Source organism: Cornus florida, unplaced genomic scaffold (genome assembly GCF_030987335.1).
Source record: "Cornus florida cultivar Cherokee Brave unplaced genomic scaffold, ASM3098733v1 CherokeeBrave_3.0.0_Hap2_Chr06, whole genome shotgun sequence".
In the NCBI taxonomy this organism is placed as follows: Eukaryota; Viridiplantae; Streptophyta; class Magnoliopsida; order Cornales; family Cornaceae; genus Cornus; species Cornus florida.
The window spans coordinates 99,805,304-99,824,593 of NW_026775576.1; the positions used below are offsets into that span (position 1 = coordinate 99,805,304).

At 30.7% G+C, this 19,290-nt stretch overlaps 1 protein-coding gene across 1 annotated transcript; it reads left to right on the plus strand.

The window, feature by feature from the left end:
* Nucleotides 1-6,585: 6,585 nt before the first annotated feature.
* Nucleotides 6,586-8,869, plus strand: LOC132313307 (trihelix transcription factor GT-3b). Its single transcript, XM_059812019.1, has 2 exons — nt 6,586-7,209; nt 8,151-8,869. Exons 1-2 carry the CDS (start codon nt 6,940-6,942, stop codon nt 8,703-8,705), a joined length of 825 nt encoding a protein of 274 aa, XP_059668002.1. The 5' UTR covers nt 6,586-6,939; the 3' UTR covers nt 8,706-8,869.
* The last annotated feature ends 10,421 nt before the right edge of the window (nt 8,870-19,290 follow it).

Here is a 19,290-nt window from a genome sequence, read left to right on the forward strand (position 1 = left end):
AAGGCCCAACTGAATATGAAAGTTGGCTGATCCAATAAGGACAAAATGGACCAAATATATAGTGTCCTCTGTCCATCCAATATCATTATCACATATTCATCACGTTGGGCCATTAAGTTGTAGCCTACCCATGCAGTCAAGCCCATAAGCAAAACAAAAGTCCAGATAGAATTGTCAGCCCACTCACTTATACATACCAGCCCGGGTTCAACACATTGTCGTAGCTCAAATTCTCCCTCTTTTTCTTCACATTTTTAATTTCATAGTTTTATCCATATGATGGTGTTAGAATAACCATTGATATCTTTGTTATACTGTAAATAAAAGTTTGACATTATTTCCTTTACCCCACAAACAAAAAAAGGTTTATTACATTTGTTTTGACTACACATTACCAAATAAAATATTTATTTATATGTATATATATGCTTCTGAATAAATGCTTGTGGATTTTATTTTTTTACATTTTTTTTCCCCAAGGAAGGTAGTTTACCTAACTTCTAATTCTTAAATCAGTTTAATTAATAGAATTTACATCATAATGTTTTTTTAATTTTGGTTGTAGATAGACAAAATGAGGTAAGCCAAACAATTGTTGTTGAACAAATTCAGAGAAGTAGATCCTCTACATTAAACATTTTCTTACGTTGTTGTGCTTCTAAATAGAGTCATTTTGCATTTACAAAACTCATTATTTAAGTAGGCAACACATTATTGAGATTCGTTGATTCGAAATAAAAGTGTTAACTTTTCAATCAAATATGTTGCATTATCGAAATAAAGGTATTGCACTTCTAAAATAATGTGTGGTGCATATTCGAAGTAACCAAAGTGTCTTATTTATAAAATGGTATCATTATATGAATCTTCAAATAAGGCCTTGGTTTTATGATAAAGAATGATTTAACATCCTAACTCAAAATTGCTTCCGTTAATTATATATATATATATATATATATATGGAGCTTCCACTTATAAAATTTTCATTCATGGGATGAACACTTCGATCATGCTTCGTGTTTATTGTGATTAATCACTCTAACAACAATAGAAAGTCTCAGTTACACTCATTCAAACTTTAAATGTGAGTTAAGACTTAGAGCATTTATTGAGCATAGATATACATTATATTGTTCATATACATATATATATATATTATTCATATACACCTTCAAGTTTGAAAACCGCCCTTCATGTATCCCAAATCCTGCACATACTCTTCTGAAGTCAAGTTTTCATTAATATACGGAGGAATGAAAGGATGTAAATACCCTTATTTGAATTGAAGAATAAAAGGATAAAAAATGAAAATTAATTAAAAGATAAAAAAAGGATTTAACTATAAGTGAGTTAGATGCAACAGTTGAAACGTAAGGTTTATTGCACCAAAATTTTGTTACATACGAATTTTTTTTGGTACTTTACTCATTAAAAAATTAAACAATCCGAAAGTAGTATAGTTTAACAAAGCAATAATTATAAAGTTTGGATTTGAGTTGCTTGATACGTCTGCTTAAACGCAACAAAAATAAAGAAATTCCCAACAAAATCCAGCGCGAGAAGAAAAAAAGGTCCAAAATTTCTGATTCATTGAAGATGGTCTTGTTGCTAATATAATTCTCCCTCACACACACACACACACACACTCACTCACTCAGACACACACACTTGCACACAAGAAGAAGCTAGCTTCTTCAAAATCAAAAAGCTATTTAACCCTTAATTTGACATTGGTTTAACAATATTAAACATAAATAAGAGAGCTAAGTTCTAACCACACCTTTGAACCATTAGAATAGGTATTAACTTGAGTAGGGAGTCGAATTTGAAAAAATAGAGCACCTTCTTTAATACCTATATCTAAGTTAGAAAATAAGTTATTATTATATATATATATATATATATATATAGTGGAGTTTAATTGTAGCTGCTACTATGTCAATCCATAATTGAAAGTGGCTCAATAATTAATCAAACTCCAAACCAAAACTTGCGTCAAATGACTCGGTGTCCATCACAAGTGGGTTGACGACTTCATTGAAGGGTTAAAGAACTAAAGTGGGTCAAGAACTGAAGTGGGTCAAGCAAGCAAATGGCTCAATCTCATTTTATTTTATTTTATTTGAACTTTTTGACTTCTTCTTCTTCTCAAGTCGACTCATAATTCAAATCTAAACATATATATATATATAGAGTTCATTAACACGTCCAATTCAGGCTCAATCTCTCTCTTCTTTTTATTAATTTATTTTTGTTTAAATGACTAAAACCCAAATAATTTCGTGCATTAACTTGACTAGAAGCATTAAATTTAAGAGAGCCAAGTTCCAACCTTACCTCTGAATACTCAAATGCATATTAACTTGACAAGGTGGCTAATGATAACAATTCGAAAAATATAGCATCCATTAGAAAAATGATGTTTGAGCGGATAAGGAGACTCAAAACACTAGTTGAATGTTTTAGTGTTGGTTTGGAATGTGTTATGATATTATTTTTTTGATATTGGTCTTTAAATTTGGGTTTATATCATGTTTGAGACTCCTGATATTAGTTTGAAATAGTTCATAACATATCAGATTGTTTGGCCCAAATTTTCATTACTAAACATGATTCTGATTTCTACCCAAAACACTCCTACAACAAAATGATTGTTTTGGTATTGACCAAAAATATAACGTCTAAAACATATTGCACGTCAAACAGACCCTCTAATTTTGACATGGTTCAAGTGGGATTTTAGATCCTCTCTAGGAAGAGGTCTTGCACTTCGGAGATTACATCAACACTTGATGAGAGTTGACTATTATTAGTGAATCTCATCTAGTGATTCAATCTTCACCACAAAATTTTGATAATTTTCATCTATCAATTCAATCTCAAACACAAGGGTAGCATATATTAGTACTAGTGTTTTGGGTGCGAAAATGAATTGATCTGGCACCAAGATGAAAGTGGGCTTTAATTATAGCTGTTACCATGTCTAATGTTGAATGTTTTAGTATTATAGTGGATCGAATTTTTTAAAACAAATTTTTGTTACCAAACATGATTTCAATTTCTATCCAAAATACTTCTACAACAAAATGGTTATTTTGGTATTGACTAAAAACATAACGCCTAATTTTATGGAGACTACATGATCACTTAATGAAAGTTGACTATTATTAGTGAGTCTCATCTAGTGAATCAATTTTCACCACAAAATTTTGATGAGTCCCATTTACCAATTCAATCTCAAACACAAGAATAATATTGCTATTAGTGTTTTAGGTCTAATTTATCAAGTAACATTATATATATACATATGTATATATATATATATATATATATATATATATGTATATGGGTGTGAAAATGAATTGATCTGGCACCAAGATGAAAGTGGGCTTCCATTACATACAGCTGTTACCATGTCTAATACACTCTATCCATCATTTGGAAGTGGACCTAAACAATGAGAATCGAAGGTATTGGTTTTTTTGTTTGTGTCGAATGACTAAAATCCACTCATTGAACTCTCATGTCGGTAACAGCCTGTGCTTCCTTGGCGGTGTTAAGAATTGTCCTCTTCTATTTACAACTTCCTCCGAGGGTTAAAATTAAAATAAAGAAAGTGGGTCAATCAAGACACCACCTGAGAGACCTCAACAAAAACCCCAATTCGCTTTTGTTTTTTTAACCTTGGTGGGTGGTCTCTCAATGACTTCCACAAACTGGTCAGGTCAATCAAAACGTTTTCTGGACCCAATTTATAGAAAATTTGTGGAAGTCCATTCAAGGTCGCATTTAATTAGGTTAAACACAATTTCATTTTTATTGCTTTGTCAATTTGCCGTGTGAATGAATGGACACGTAGTTTAGAATCTATACAACTATACAAGTACAACTAATAGGTACAACCTGTCAAACTTTAATGAATGAAGTTTGGATAATATCTATATTTGAACCAAAGGTTCAGTTCATTTGACTTATTAACCCAGATGCATACAATTTTTTTTTTTTTTATTTTTATTTTTATTTTTTATTTTATTTTTTTTAATTTTAAAAAATAAAATACCCTCATACTTACAAAATAATGCATTAAATTTATTTATTTTTCATTAAATTTAAATTTTTTTTCATGAATACAGATGGTAATAACATATAATAAAACTTTAATGGAAAATGTTCTATAGCTTAGGAGCTAACTTGAATTGTATTTTAGACGTGCAATACTCAATTTTTAATCTTACTTAAAATCTTAATCAATCACTTATTTATAAATATTTGATGTTCAACTCGTTTAAATTTAACTTGTACTTGTATATATAATATATAATTTTTTTTTTTTTAAATCCCGACTCTTGATAGCCGACTGTGAAAAAAAAGAGCTATATATATATATATATATATATATATATATATTTTTTTTTTTTTTTTTTCTGAGGATAAAGTACATTTATTCAAAAGGAAGAAGGAATGTACAAAAGCTAGCTCAAGGAACTACGCCTCAAATCGACAAAACCAACAACAAATCCTATTCCTGAATCATGGAAAGTTCAGAGCATCGATCATTTGCGAAGGAGGAGAAGAAACATTTTACCGGGACTAATTTTTGGATGGAATTCAAGACTTGATTATTTGAAAAAAAACCATTCTTTGAAACAACCTATTATTAAGTAATTAGGTCAAATTTTATTTAATAAACGAGTTATTTGGAGTTAATATAGAATAATGGTAAAGATGACGATGATTTAATAAATTAAATGAATATAGGATAAATGTAAAAATAACTATGATTTAATAAATGGGTGAATCCATCTAATAATTATTTTAATTTATTAAGTAGTTAAGTCGAACTTTATTTAATTTTTTTAATCATTTAATAGACGGGATAATATACAATAAAGATAAAGATGACTATTTTTACGATGATTCAATATACGAATAGATTTAATAATTATTTTAATTTATTAAGTAATAATGTCGAGTTTTATTTTTTATTTTATTTTATTTATTTATTTGGTTAAATTAAGAAAAGAAGGACTCCAATACGGATACACATGTGAATGTTTAGCCGCCGACTGCGATACTCATGTCAAGTTTTGTATAATATTTTTAATTATTTAATAAAGGAGTTAATATAGGATAAAAGTAAAGTGAAGATGATGATTTAATAAAAGGGTGGATCTAATAATTATTGTTGACTATAATAATATGCCACGACCTCCGTCCACGTGAAATGTCAGATTCTGATTGCTGCTCCGGCAAGCCAACAGAGAAACGCATTACAGGGTCAAATAACCTGGGCAACAAATACAACAAGTCATTAGGTGTGAACCAATGTAGAGTGGGGTCCAACACTCAACTCAAAAACGCTTTCGCGAGTCCTGCATGCACGCCACGTGTACGGCTGTCCACACGTGGGACAGCAGATAAAACCGCGTAGATTTGATTTATTACTAAAATAATTGAATGAATAGCCCACAAGTACAAAATACCACATTAAAAAGACAATATCACATCTTTTCCTCAGATTTTCGAAATCCATACAAAGATTGCAAAATTTAAAGATTTAAATTATAAATTAATTACAGACTCCGCGCCATAATCTCGAAGCCTTTGGTTTGTCACCCCCTATACACGGTTTATGTAGTCATACGTGTGTATATCATGCATGTTTAGCATTTTGTCAAATTTGTCTTTATTTGTGACGGTGTGTGATCAAGTCTGAAAACATTCACTTTAAATATATATATTATTTAATTAAATAATTTTTTTAAAAAAACACATAAAACAACATGTGAACTCCTTATAAATATATATATTCTCATAAATATATATATTGATAAGTTTCAATCAACTTATGTGGTTGATCTATAATCAATGACAAGATCAAAATTAAGTAGAAAATGACATTTTTAATCGATATTGATTCCATTTATCCTTATTTTTAAGATAATTAAGAAAGTATTTTGCAATTTATCTTTATTTTTACATTAAAAAAAACTCTCTCTTTTTTTTTTTTTTTTCCTTTTTTCGAAAGGTTGGTAATTGTCATGTTAGCTGCAAGTGATTGTAATACTCTTATTTGAGTTAATATATTATTTGTTTGCCAGGTAAATAAAAAAATAAAAAATAAACATTTCTAATATTGAAGGTGAAAAAAAAAATCTAATGTAAGAGGAACTGATAACGAATGATGGATGCATTTTTTTATCAATGTTATATATTTCTCCGGTCTATTAAATTAATATGGTAATTAGAAAGGAGAGATCAATTAAAAATCTAATATTTGACATTATTTAATTAATATAAATTAATGATTTTCAAAATTAAATTTATATTTTTATCATCACCTCCGTAGGTTATGCTTATGTCAAAAAAGTCCTTACATAATATCTACTACACGCGCAGACAGAAAGAAAAATTCTACAACTGGTCATATAGAATAAAGTCCACTGCCAACTTGGTCGTAAGCATGACGACACTGAAACGCAATGGGAACAAATGTGGATGTAAACTTTGTTTACATATATATTATTAATATATATATATATATATAGAGAGAGAGAGAGAGGCATTTGGTTTGGGGATGAGAGAGAGAGAGGGGTGTACGTGAGTTTCCGCGTAGAGAGATGAGACTTGATGAGGGAGGGGACTGTTTAGAGAAAGAAAAGAGAGATGGGAAAGAAAAGTTGTTTAATTTGGTATCGTTTTCCTGAAATCTGAACAAACAATAAAAAGGCTCCCTTTGACACACAACAAAAAAGCTTAAGCAAAGAAGAAATCGTTCTCAGCCCCTTTGACGATCTATTCACACCTTCCATTCACACCTTCATATAAATCTCCTCTCTCTACCCATCTTTTCTTTCTTTCCATTCCATTCATCTATCTATCTAGATATATATCTTAATTCCTTCCGCTGCAAATAAAGATATATATATATATATCTATATGGAGGGGCATCATCAACATCATCATCTTCATCCTATGAGTGGTACTGTTAATTTTCAAGATACAGCGGGTGACAGGTTTCCTCAATGGAGTATTCAAGAAACAAAGGACTTCTTGATGAGTCGGGCCGAGCTCGATCAAGCTTTCATGGAGACCAAACGAAACAAGCTTCTGTGGGAAGTGATTGCAACAAAGATGAAGGAAAACGGTTATAATCGCAGCGCAGAACAGTGCAAGTGCAAGTGGAAGAACCTCGTCACGCGATATAAGGTATATATATATATATATACATGTATGTATGTATGTATGTGTGTGTTTGTGTCTTATATATATAAGACACACATAATATACATAGTTACTACAAGAAATTAGATCTTTGATCCATTCCTCTTCTATAAAGACTATTTGTTGCTCTCTTTCTCAATCTATATACACACACATATATACACATATATAATTTTTTCTTCATTTCCGTACTTGAAACGTTATTAATCATCTATCTTACTTTGGTCTCTTTATGTATATGACACACATATATATGTAAAAATAGCTAATCCAACAGAATCTTTAACCAATCCTTCTTGAAGACTCTGCTAGTTTTTTACCAAAAAAAAAAAAAAAAAACAAACTCTGCTAGTTTCTCTTTCTTTTTATACACACACACACATATATATTTACATATAAATTTAATTTATATAACTGGTATCACAGTAAGTTTCATCTTGAAAAGTTCACTCTATTTAAAAGAGATCCAGAAAACAAAATGAGTCTCAACAAGTGCTAAAACTGAATCTACGTATCTATAACTAGCTAACACAAAATAATATTACATCAATCCCTCTCAAGGACTCCTAGCTGCTCTCCTTCTCTCTCTCTCTCTATATATATATCTACACACACATACACGATATATATAGCTTTTCTTCATTTCATTTCTTAAAGTATTACTCATCGATCTATATTAATAATTATTATGGGGTTACTCTCTGTGTGTGTCAGTGTGTGCATGTATGCAAAAGGGTTTAATCCAATATTTTTAACTATATAATCCTTCTAAAACACTGCTAGCGGTTCGATCTCTGTCTACATGTGTATGTAGTTTTTGCATGCTCATTTCATATGTATATATATATATATATATATCTTGTACTATTATTGATCTATATATGGTTTTTGTTTCTCACTTAAATTGGTGATTTTTAATTAATTAGGGATGTGAAACAATGGAGCAAGAAGGTATGCGCCAACAGTTTCCATTTTACAATGACCTGCAAACCATATTTACTGCAAGGATGCAGAGAATGCTATGGTTGGAAGCTGAAAGCGGAGGCAGCGGATCGAAGAAGAAGGCGGCTCAGCTGTCATCCGAGGATGAGGATGACAACGAAGACAGCGACGGGGAGAAGAGAAGCAGTACTGCTAAGAAGAGAAGAAAGGGTAAGAGCAGTACTGTGAACCCTGGTAGTAGTAGTGGTACTAGTGGGAATATCAATAGTTTGAGAGAGGTTTTGGATGATTTCATGAAGCAACAGATGCAAATGGAGATGCAATGGATGAAAACATACGAGGCGAGAGAGGAGGAGAGGAGGATGAAGGAGATGGAATGGAGGCAGACGATGGAGGCCTTGGAAAATGAGAGAGCAATGATGGATAGGAGGTGGAGAGAGAGGGAAGAGCAAAGGAGGATGAGAGAAGAAGCTAGAGCTGAAAAAAGGGATGCTCTTATAACAGCACTTCTAAACAAGCTTAGAAGAGAAGAGATGTAGCTAGCTAGCTCTTTCTTTTGTTTTTCTTGTTTTGGATCGAGAAGATAGAGAGGAATGCTTTGAGAGGTTTGTCTTTGATCTCTCATGGAAATTTCTTTATGTTTTCTTAATTTTATTAATTGTTAAAGTTATAAAATTTTCTAGTTAGGTGTTTCTTTTCTGCACATCAAGGCAGGCTTCCTTTTATTTCCATTTCTCTCACTAGCTTGTTATGTTGTTGCTAAGTTCTTTTGAATATCAACACATTTATCTTTACAAACTCTTGAACAAAGCATAAAGATGTGGTTGGTAAGAGCACAAGTTACATGTCTAATAATGGATAATCCATAAAACTAGATCAATATGTGGATATATATATATATATATATATAATGCTCAGGCAAATTAATAGAGATTAATGAACCCAATGTAGGAGGTTGGTCTTAATATATTTAGACAGACCTAGGAATTAAGTTTAGGGATCATATTATGTAGATGTCATAATTTTGGTTTACAGTGGCGCGTATGTTTTTACATATATAACTTTATTCTAGATCTATCTCAAATGTGAATTACATAATATTGTTGTTTGTATTTTGTGTTCTTTGATAAACGTTTAATTAGTCCAAGGAATTAAGTTCTCTATATGCAAATGAAGAACTAGTTTCAGAGGTTCCACATGTTTACACACACACGTACACACACACACATATATATATGGATGTACGTAGCAATTTTTTTCCCGAGCAATTTTTTTCCCCGGAAATTGAAGCAAAATTATGTTTGCATGACTTCATGGAATACGGACATTAAGGTGGTGGACACTCACATCATAGGCCGGGTTCAGTTCGTCGTCATAATTAATGGGGTGATGATCTTATTGAATTGTAGACATAGTGATAAATAAATGACACTCGAGGATTCACAGGGTCCAGTTGCATGGGTTGAATCTGGATTTGGGTCCAGTGTTTTTGTGCTGTGAAGACATATAGTACTACTAACAATGACTTTGCATGAATCCTTTGCACCGACACTTACTAGTGCATTTCAAATGAACATATATATGTACATGGTTAATATGATTTACATTAATTGTGGTGTTGGAATGTTATTATATAGTACAGTGTTTTGTGTACTACAATGAACCAGCAAAGAACCAGCAAAAGATCTTTTCTTGAGAATCCATTTGAATATAAATCACAATAGAAAATATCATGAAATTCCTTTATAGACCACTCTCTTTCATTGATCTCTGGTCCCATATCTTTTAATCTCCTTAATATCTTATTAAGTTCTCTCGTACTGTAGGCTATAACTATTTATTATACAACTATGTACTTATATTAAGTTACAAAAACTTATTGGGCATTACCCAGTTTTACAGTTGGTCCCCCTCCCCTTAATTTGTCAGAGAGAAAAAAAAAAAAAAAAGTTACAAAAACCTATTGATGCATATATGGTAAAAAAAAAAAAAAAATGTTCTAGCATGACATAGAGTCTTGAAGATCAGGTGCTGGTCATTATGGATCTAGGGTTTAGTTCTTACAGTTTACCGGATGAGAATAACTAATGTCAAAAGTTAAGATTAACTGTATCCAATTCACTCCTCCCAACACCTTGATTGAGTGGGATTTACCTAGTAATGATCCTTTATACAACGAGTGTATAGTGTTCTAAAGTTTTTTAAGAAGTCAAAATGTTTCCAGGTAATTGATTAATTTTTCGGATGTGTTTGAAACATGACTTTGTTCCTCTTTTACAAAAGCTTGCAGTATAAGAGAAATATGACAGTCATACGTGGCTCTTTTCTTGAGTAGTTATTTGGTTTATTTGAGGTCGAGCTTTGAAGTAGTACTGGTAATTAAGGTAAGGTTTTGCTACTGTGATATGGAAATTATGGGTTTGGAAGTACAAGGAAACAGGAGTTTCTCTGCATGCCGAGACAGAATTGTGTACATGTAACTCTCTTCAAACTTTGCAATACTGAGAGCCTCATGCACTAAGTTTGTTCTTTATTTGGTTCATTTACATTTATAATTTTTGTATATTTTCTTTCTCTTTGTCATTTTTTTTTTTCTTTTCTAAAATGTGTTTATTATATAAGATGGTATATCCTTTCAACAATTTGGCTTGTGTGTGTATAGGTCATATATGGTGATTTGGTCAGGCTGCAAATCAGGGTATCGACGATAACCTATATATAGAAGCTCGAGTAATGAACTAATAAGTAGATGCATGTAGAAAACTATTCCAAACAAATACATACTAATGTCCTACATCTGATACAAATTCCATGAACAAAATCTATTTCCATCTTTCTAATTTGTGCTTCGAGTCTATCCAGACATGCAATCAGAATAAAGCTAATTAAAGTTTTCTTACATTATTAATAAAACAAATAAATTTGAAAAGGCATCACCCTTAAAAGTGTCAGGAACTTCTCCCTCCAGCGATGATCTTTATGAGTTTGGCACCCGTATTTTAGTTAGAGATTGACTTGGATACCATTTGTCAGAATTCGGCCCACACGATATAACTAGATATTGTCAGTTGTGCACCATCCTAATGGTGCTTACAATTTTTAAAACTCATCTGCATAAGTAGGAAACATTCCCTTGTAAGTGCCAACAACTTCCTCCAAGACTATTCGAAAGATCTCACAGTTTGCATGCCTTGATATTTGAATTGAAACAGCCTTATATTTTTGTTTCTTTAAATCATGTGAAAAGGGAAAAGAAAAAGCAAGATATAGATGAGTTGATCATATATATTGATGCATTTGGAGGTATGAAACAATATAATCTTAATTCTTTAATGTATTTTTGTATCAGAGAACCAACTTTTTCAGCAAGTTCCTTGTAGATGACAGATTTATTCTTTGCATGTAAAACACTTTTATAGAAATTTGAGTGGATCAATCTCTCATCATAGACAACTCAAGAACAAACACATTTATTCTTTGCATGCATCACACTTGAGTGGTTTGCTTTTTGTTTCCTCTCAACCCTTCCGGCCATCTTTTTCCAACAAGCCACTTAGTTTGCAACCTTATTCAATCATTTGGGTTTCCTTTCTTAGCAACTGACTAGTCAGTGCTGCTGCACCTCTATGTTTTTTTTTATACCATTTTTGTTGATTTCCTATGATAAATTATTATATGGCCTAAGATGGTTACAACTAATCGTAACGATTAATTGAAACTTAAGTGTCAAGTTGTGATTAAGAGGGACAATGTAATCCCGAACAAAACAAACAAGAAAGCTTTAATTTAAGGCAATTCAGCCACAGCACAAACAAGTGAATTGGCGGATATTTTAGCACAAGTTGTAAAGGCTAATTCTAGTAATATTCCAACATAGATAACCTAACCTTTTGAAAATATTTGTAAATTTTCGAATTTGGCTGGAATTTTTCTGAAATTGTATCTAAATGTAAAAACATGGGTGTTTTGCCTAAATTTCTCAATCCTATATACGTGCACGTATCTAATGCTACAATTGTCAGGACCATGTGATTATGTTTGTGTCCCTTACCGGAAAATTGCAGGACATAATAGTATTCCACCAACACATTTGTCCTCGTCTTCTATGTTTTGCTCAACTTACCAATTCCATCATTTTAACATCGTCAAACTATTATGTCGCTTAAGCAAGTTAGGCCAAATTATTACTAGGCTAAGATTATTCTACCACTGAATTTTTTTTTTCCCCTTTTATTTGGTTGAGTAGAAAGAAAAAAAAAAACAGCAATAGAAGGTAATCGGATTTTAGTAAACAAGTCATTTTCCTCTTTCCTGTCTACATTTGGGAGGAAAGAATTTTATGGTTCAAAAGCAACTCTTTTTCTTCCTCCTTTATTTTTTTTCCTTACCAAATTTTGAAAATTTCAATATATTATTCTTCTGCTTTTGTTATTGTAATGTGAGCTCACGTTCTCAGTCATTTCTGATGAATTAGGTGACAGAAGAAAATTTATTTATTCTTGTCCATTTTTCATATAGAACCTAATTCACATTCTTAGTCATTCTTGATGAATTAGGTGACAGGTGAAAATTTATTCATTCTTGTCCATTTTTCAAATTAAACCTAATTTCAAGATTTACCCCAAAAAAAATAAAACAACAAAACAAAAAAAAAACCTAATTTGAAGCCATGGTCCACAAATAATGGTCTCAGACGGTCCGGTGTGGGCATCAAGAGAAATTGACAGGTGCCAATTAATACAAAAATGTGATGGGAGCATAGTTGTCATGTTTTGGTTGGTGGGGTCCAACCCTGAAGGGAATGTGAACCCAACCGACACTGATTGGAGGCGTGTTTAAATTAAATTAAAATTATTGATGGCATCTGCTGACTTATTAGAAGATTATGTATCTAGATCTTGTGCTGGTCAATTTTTTTATTGGTCAATGCTACGCCTTGGATGGAATTTTTTATTGGTCAAATGTAAGTACCATGTTTAGAGGAACCAATTAATTAATTACTCAGGAACAACCCTACCCATATGACTGACTTGTAACATTTCTAATCAAATGTATTCCTTTTTAATCTTATTATAAGAATCTCGAGCTTCTCTAATATTAAATACATTCACACTTTTCCTTTTTTAAGTACTAATTGTAAGGAGGGACCTCTTTTACACGGATGCATATTAGCAGGTTGGATTTTATGAAAGGTTCGTTATGAATTTGGGTCGGGTCTGGATTTTGTTAAACAGATCAAGCTTAACCCGAGGTCCAACTCAAGTAAAGCAAATTTTGTCTTATTAAGGTTATTTGATATAGGAATTACACGGATGGTGGTAATAATCTATATTTATTATTTAATGGAATAAAAGTCTCATAATTTTGAAAAGTCTCGTAATTCTGGTAATTTTGAAAAAATAAAGTTGATCAAAATATTGACGTGGATATAAAAAAACATGAACACATTTTCTTTCCACGACATGGTACACACTTGTCTCTTCTGAGACTTGTTCCCCTGACCTTCCTTTAAGAGATAAGAGGTTAATACCGCTAGGCCACCGACTTGTTGATATTTACTATCACTTTTATTCACATAAATACCAACTTTTGTGTATTAGTTAATCAGATCAAGAATAAGATTTATAGTGTACGTTTTAACTGTGCACGTCAACAATGACACAAACATGGGGTTAAATAAAAAAAGGGGTATAATGGAAAAATCACTTTTTGTCAAAACAAAAAAAAAAAAAAAAAAAGAAAAGAAGATATTGTTGTTAATTCAAAAGGGGTGTGTGAGCAATTTTTGATCAAGTTTAAACTTAGAGTAAAAAATGCAATGTCATAGCAATTAACCCAAAAATATATATATATATACAAACTTTAATTTCAAGAGCAGCATTGAACGCCTAGAAATCCAGTCCATTGATAAAGGGACTCCATTTAATGAAACTAATTGAAACATGCCTTACGAAATATTCTTTCAAACCGCAAAATTTATGTAGCCTACTATAACTGAAAATTGCCTTTAATAATTTGTTGTGATAGGTATCTCAAAAATAAAAATAAAAAATTTACTGTGAACCTATCACAAAAATGTCCCTCCATTATCCGGAATAGTCAACATGAGTTAAGCAGGTCTGGCATCTAAAAGGCCTAGTTTTATATACCGAAAAAATAAATAAATAAAATAAAATAAAATTCACTCCTATTTTACACGTAAATAGTAGGCCGACATAAATCATGTATCAATTTTGTCTCTTTTACAGTCTCATCGTTTTATATACATTAGACAATTATAGAAAAAAGGCAGGAATGTTCAACCATACATCTCACTTTTCCCAAATCATTATTGTAAAAACTCAACTGTTTGTCAATTATAATTTCTTACAGAAGATTTTGATTTGCCACGAAAAAAGCAAGTAACCAACAAAAGTGTACGCTGGTTCGGGTTCTTAAGAATGGTCATACGACCAAAAGAAGTCCCCTTTGACATAGAAGATCAGAATCCACAATAATGTTGTGGGCCCATTCCTTAAGTAGTGCTGTCGTGGCAAGACTTCATTGGTGATTCCACTATAATCCCCCATTGGAACGGTAGCCAATTAAAAGAAAGGGCAAATTGCATAAAACCCCCTTTAACTTTTAATTTTTAGCAAGAAACCCCCTGAAGAAAAAAATTTATATAAAACCCCCCTGACTATCTAATTTATTTCAAAGTGATGTTATAACGACTCAAATGGCCTTTAAAATAAATTTTAAAAATATTTTATTTTTTTCCCTTTTTAAAATAGTACTTTAGGAAATTTTTTAAAAATGCACACCATTAAAGTGAAGTTATAATACAAAAATGCTCTTTCATGTAAATTTAAGAAATTTTAGGTGGTTTTAAAATGATTTTCATTTCAGATTTTAAATTTTATGAAAAAAAAATTAAGAAAATTTTAAAAATTATTCCAAGGTATTTTCATTTTCTTATAAACGCACTATTAAAAAAAGTTTCAAAAAAATTTAACACCACTTAAAGACGAATGAGTTATTTGTATTAATTTTAATTTTATATTAAGAGAAATTATTTTCTTAAATTTATATTAAGGGGCATTTTTGGTTATAATATGATCGATCATTTTACAACAAATTTAATAGTTAGGGGGTTTATTACCAACCACAAATTGAAAGCAGAAGAGGGTTTTATGCAATTTCCGCTAAAAAGAAAAGGACTAAATAATTGAATTATTAAATGAGTTAATATTAACAAAGAATTATAATCCATTTTAAATAATGAGACCTCATGTTTACATAATTATCAACTAATTCAATTAAGAGACTTTAATCCAAAGTCATACAAAGTGGGAGAAGAAATGGGAGCACAAAAACGTACAAAATTTAAATCACATAAAATAAAATTGAAAGAAAATAAAAATAAAAATTGTGTGACTTGAATGTAATCTGCTCGCATAAACTCAATTTATAGTCGTTGGAATTAAAAAGTTAGAAATTGTCAAAATCTTGTGGACTCCTTTCTCTCATTGCAATGAGCTTAGATACAATTATAGTTTCCACTCATTTTCATTCATGTTAAATTAATTAAATCATTGACATTATTTTTGCTTTGTGGACTTATCTTCTCTCTCATTGCCATTAAAGAAAGAACATTTAGACCAGAGTCATAAATCTTTTCTCTTTTTCTCTATAAATAAGTAAGCTCGTGGTTTCCAATTCTTCGTGAATCCGAACCTTCTTGTAAAAAATTCTTTGAAACTTTATCAACATTGTTATTAAATCTTTTCGAAAAAAAAAAATATACTAAAGTTAGAAGTTTCTAAGAATTGTTTAGAAAGAGAAATTTATATTGATTTGAGTTGTTTAGAACCATTGTTTGTTATTTTGTTGTTACTAATATGGCACTAATATATTAATATAAACTTAGAATATTACATGTGTCCTGGATATATAATTGATGTGGTTCGCTTGATTATATATTGATTTTTTTTGTTTTTATTTGTTATGATTATGACTTTGAACCTAAAGCAAATGTTGAATTTTTATTTTTATTTTTTGATCGAATTCTTGTGCTCATTTTTAATCCCGGCCCGAATATCAATTATTTATTTAGAATTTTATTTGTTCTCGTTATTTAAATGGTATCCATGTCTGCAAGCTTGTGTATTATTACGTATATAGCTGCCTAGAAAGAATTTGGATGACAACTGATAGTATTGAAAGAGAGAGAATTTGGATGAAAAACCAGAGACCTTAGAATCAGTAAAATTAGAGTTTGATATTACCTTCCTTATCCTCAATTATACATACATGTATATGAGTAGTTTAATTGATGTGAGTCCTCAAATTTAAGACCAAAACAACATGCATTACACATTAAAATAAATTAGATGCTCTATCACATAGACCCTACAGAAATTTAAGTACTTGATAATTCAAAGTCCAATTATTCTCATCTTGTCCCTTATTTTTGCATGACAAACATTCAGATCTCTATCAAGTTCCATCAGCTTTTTGGATTTGTTTACGCAAGACATAAAAAAAAATAAAAAAATAAAAAAAATCATTTCAAGAAAATAACACCCTTAAATCAAGTTTTTAAGACATTATCCAATAACCTAAATAATAAATATTCTAGTTTTTCGAACGGGTGTGCAGTCTCCCTCCTCTTAATTTGTCAGAATTAAAAAAATAAAGTTTCCTACCTATCACATTAAACGGTGGGTCCAGTTCCTTTTAATGCTTATGTGGCAACATATCATTGGTCTATCCATCCCAATCTAAGAAGGGCGGGAATTGGGAAGTCAAATACAGGGTTCCAACTTCCAAGCCTTGTGAACCTCATTGAGATTAAAGAAAACGCCTTTTCAAACCAGGCACATTATTTTCTTCCCCTCTCGGTTTCAAAGGTAAGCTCCATTGTCTACTTTCTTTTCCACTCAAGTTGAAATAATCTAATAATGTAATTGACATTGTCAAGATTCATTTTTCAAAGATTGTGATGGTTTAAAAAACTAGAGTTGATGTTAATTTGTCCCAGGTAATATGAGTATTTAATTTATAGTGCCCTCATTGCTGTTGCATTTTGTATACATAATCATGTGTATACATACATTTTGTGTGAGAATATATGTATATATTGGCAGTGTTTTGTGTTTTGTAAGATTCTTCTTTGATTTAATTTTTTTTTTTCCCCAAAAAATATTGGTTGTGTAGATTGTACCTTTTGTTTTTACAATAGTACTGTGTGGTCTGAGTTTAGATAGTACTTGTTTGTGGGGTACTCTCAAGGCCCACTATTTGAACCGTTCTAGGTAATATTGTTCTCTAATTAAGGCCAAAGCCATAGACATCTTTTCAATGTTATTAAGGCCACTCTTTGTCATCATACATCTAGAGGTTAACGAGGGAGGGGAAATAATGCTGGCATGTTTTAAACAAGGGCTGAAGACCCTAAACAGTACATGCCTGCTAGACTAGCACCGCACTTGCTTTGTGATCATACATACTATGTCATATATCCATTGTTAACCTTGAGCAGTGTCAAATTTGTCCAAAACTTTTTAGTGTGGTTGTAATGCCTGTGTCTTATTTATTTTTATATATATATAATTATGGTGTGTAATTTGTGTGTGTGTGTGTGGTGAGAGTTTAAAAAAAAACAAAAAAGAAAAGAAATTCAAAAAAAAGGTGGGGCCCACACCCTTTTTAAGTGGTTATGAGACCACCTTTGGTCTATGCTTTCTCACTCTCTTTCTCTTCCATCTCTGTGTTCCTTTTGGCTCCTGTTTCTTTTTTCTTTTTTTTTTTCTAGTAAAGTACAATCACACTCCCTAAGATTTGGCATAAGAACACACAAAGGAAACTTAGCTATTTTTTAGACAAAGACACTCCCTGAAGGTTCAAAAATGGACAAAGACACCCCTTTATATAAGAAATTGACTAAATTATCCTTTGACCGTTTATGAGACCTTTTTAACTTTACAATTTAATAAATTGGACCAATCTACCCTCATGAACAATTTATGCATTAAAAAAAAAAACTTTATATTGTTCATTTTTTTTATTTTTTTTTGGGTTATTTATTTTATAAATGTCCTAACTTCTTAAAAATGTAGACGTCTAAAATAATTTTTTGATTTAATACATATATTTCAAATAAATTATATTTTGTTATTACTTTTTTTCTTTTTCTTTTTTATTTTTAAATTAAGATGCTTAATTCTTTCATCTAAAAAAATTAAACCAATCTCTTTTCCTTAAAAATAAAAAATATGGTACCAGTATAACTTTATGCATTTTAAATTATATATCAAATATTATACATTTCCCAACATAAAAGAAAATAGGTACCAGTATAACTTTATGCATCTTAACTTTATGCTTGCCTTTGTTTTTTTTTTTTTTTTTTCCCCTTTGTTTTATTATTATTATTTTGGGTAAAGTACAGCCACACCCCCTGAGGTTTGGCATAAGGACACCCAGATGAAACTTAGCTATTTTTTGGACAAAGACACCCCCTGAAGGTTCAAAAATGGACAATAACACCCATTTACATAAAAAATTGACCAAATTACCCTTTAACCATTTAGGAAACTTTTTTAACTTTACAATTTAATAAATTGGACCAATCTACTCTCATGAACAATTTATGCATAAAAAATAAAAAATAAAAAACTTTATATTGTTTATTTTTTTTTTTTGGTTATTTATTTTATAAATGTCCCAACTTATTTAAAATGTAAACGTCTAAATTGATTTTTTGATCCGATACATATATTTCAAATAAATTATATTTTGTTATTACTTCTTTTCTTTTTCTTTTTTATTTTTAAATTAAGATGCTTAATTCTTTCATCTAAAAAAATTAAACCAATTTCTTTTCCTTAAAAATAAAAAAATATGGTACCAGTATAATTTTATGCATTTTAAATTAGATACGGAGTATCAAATATTATGCATTTCCCAACATAAAAGGGAAAAAAATAATAATAATAAAACAAAGGGGCAAAAATAATAGGGTAAAGTACAGTCACACCCCCTGAGATTTCGTAAAAGGACATTTAAATGAAACTTACTTATTTTTTGGATAAAGACACCCCTGAAGATTCAAAAATAGACAAAGACACTCCTTTACATGAG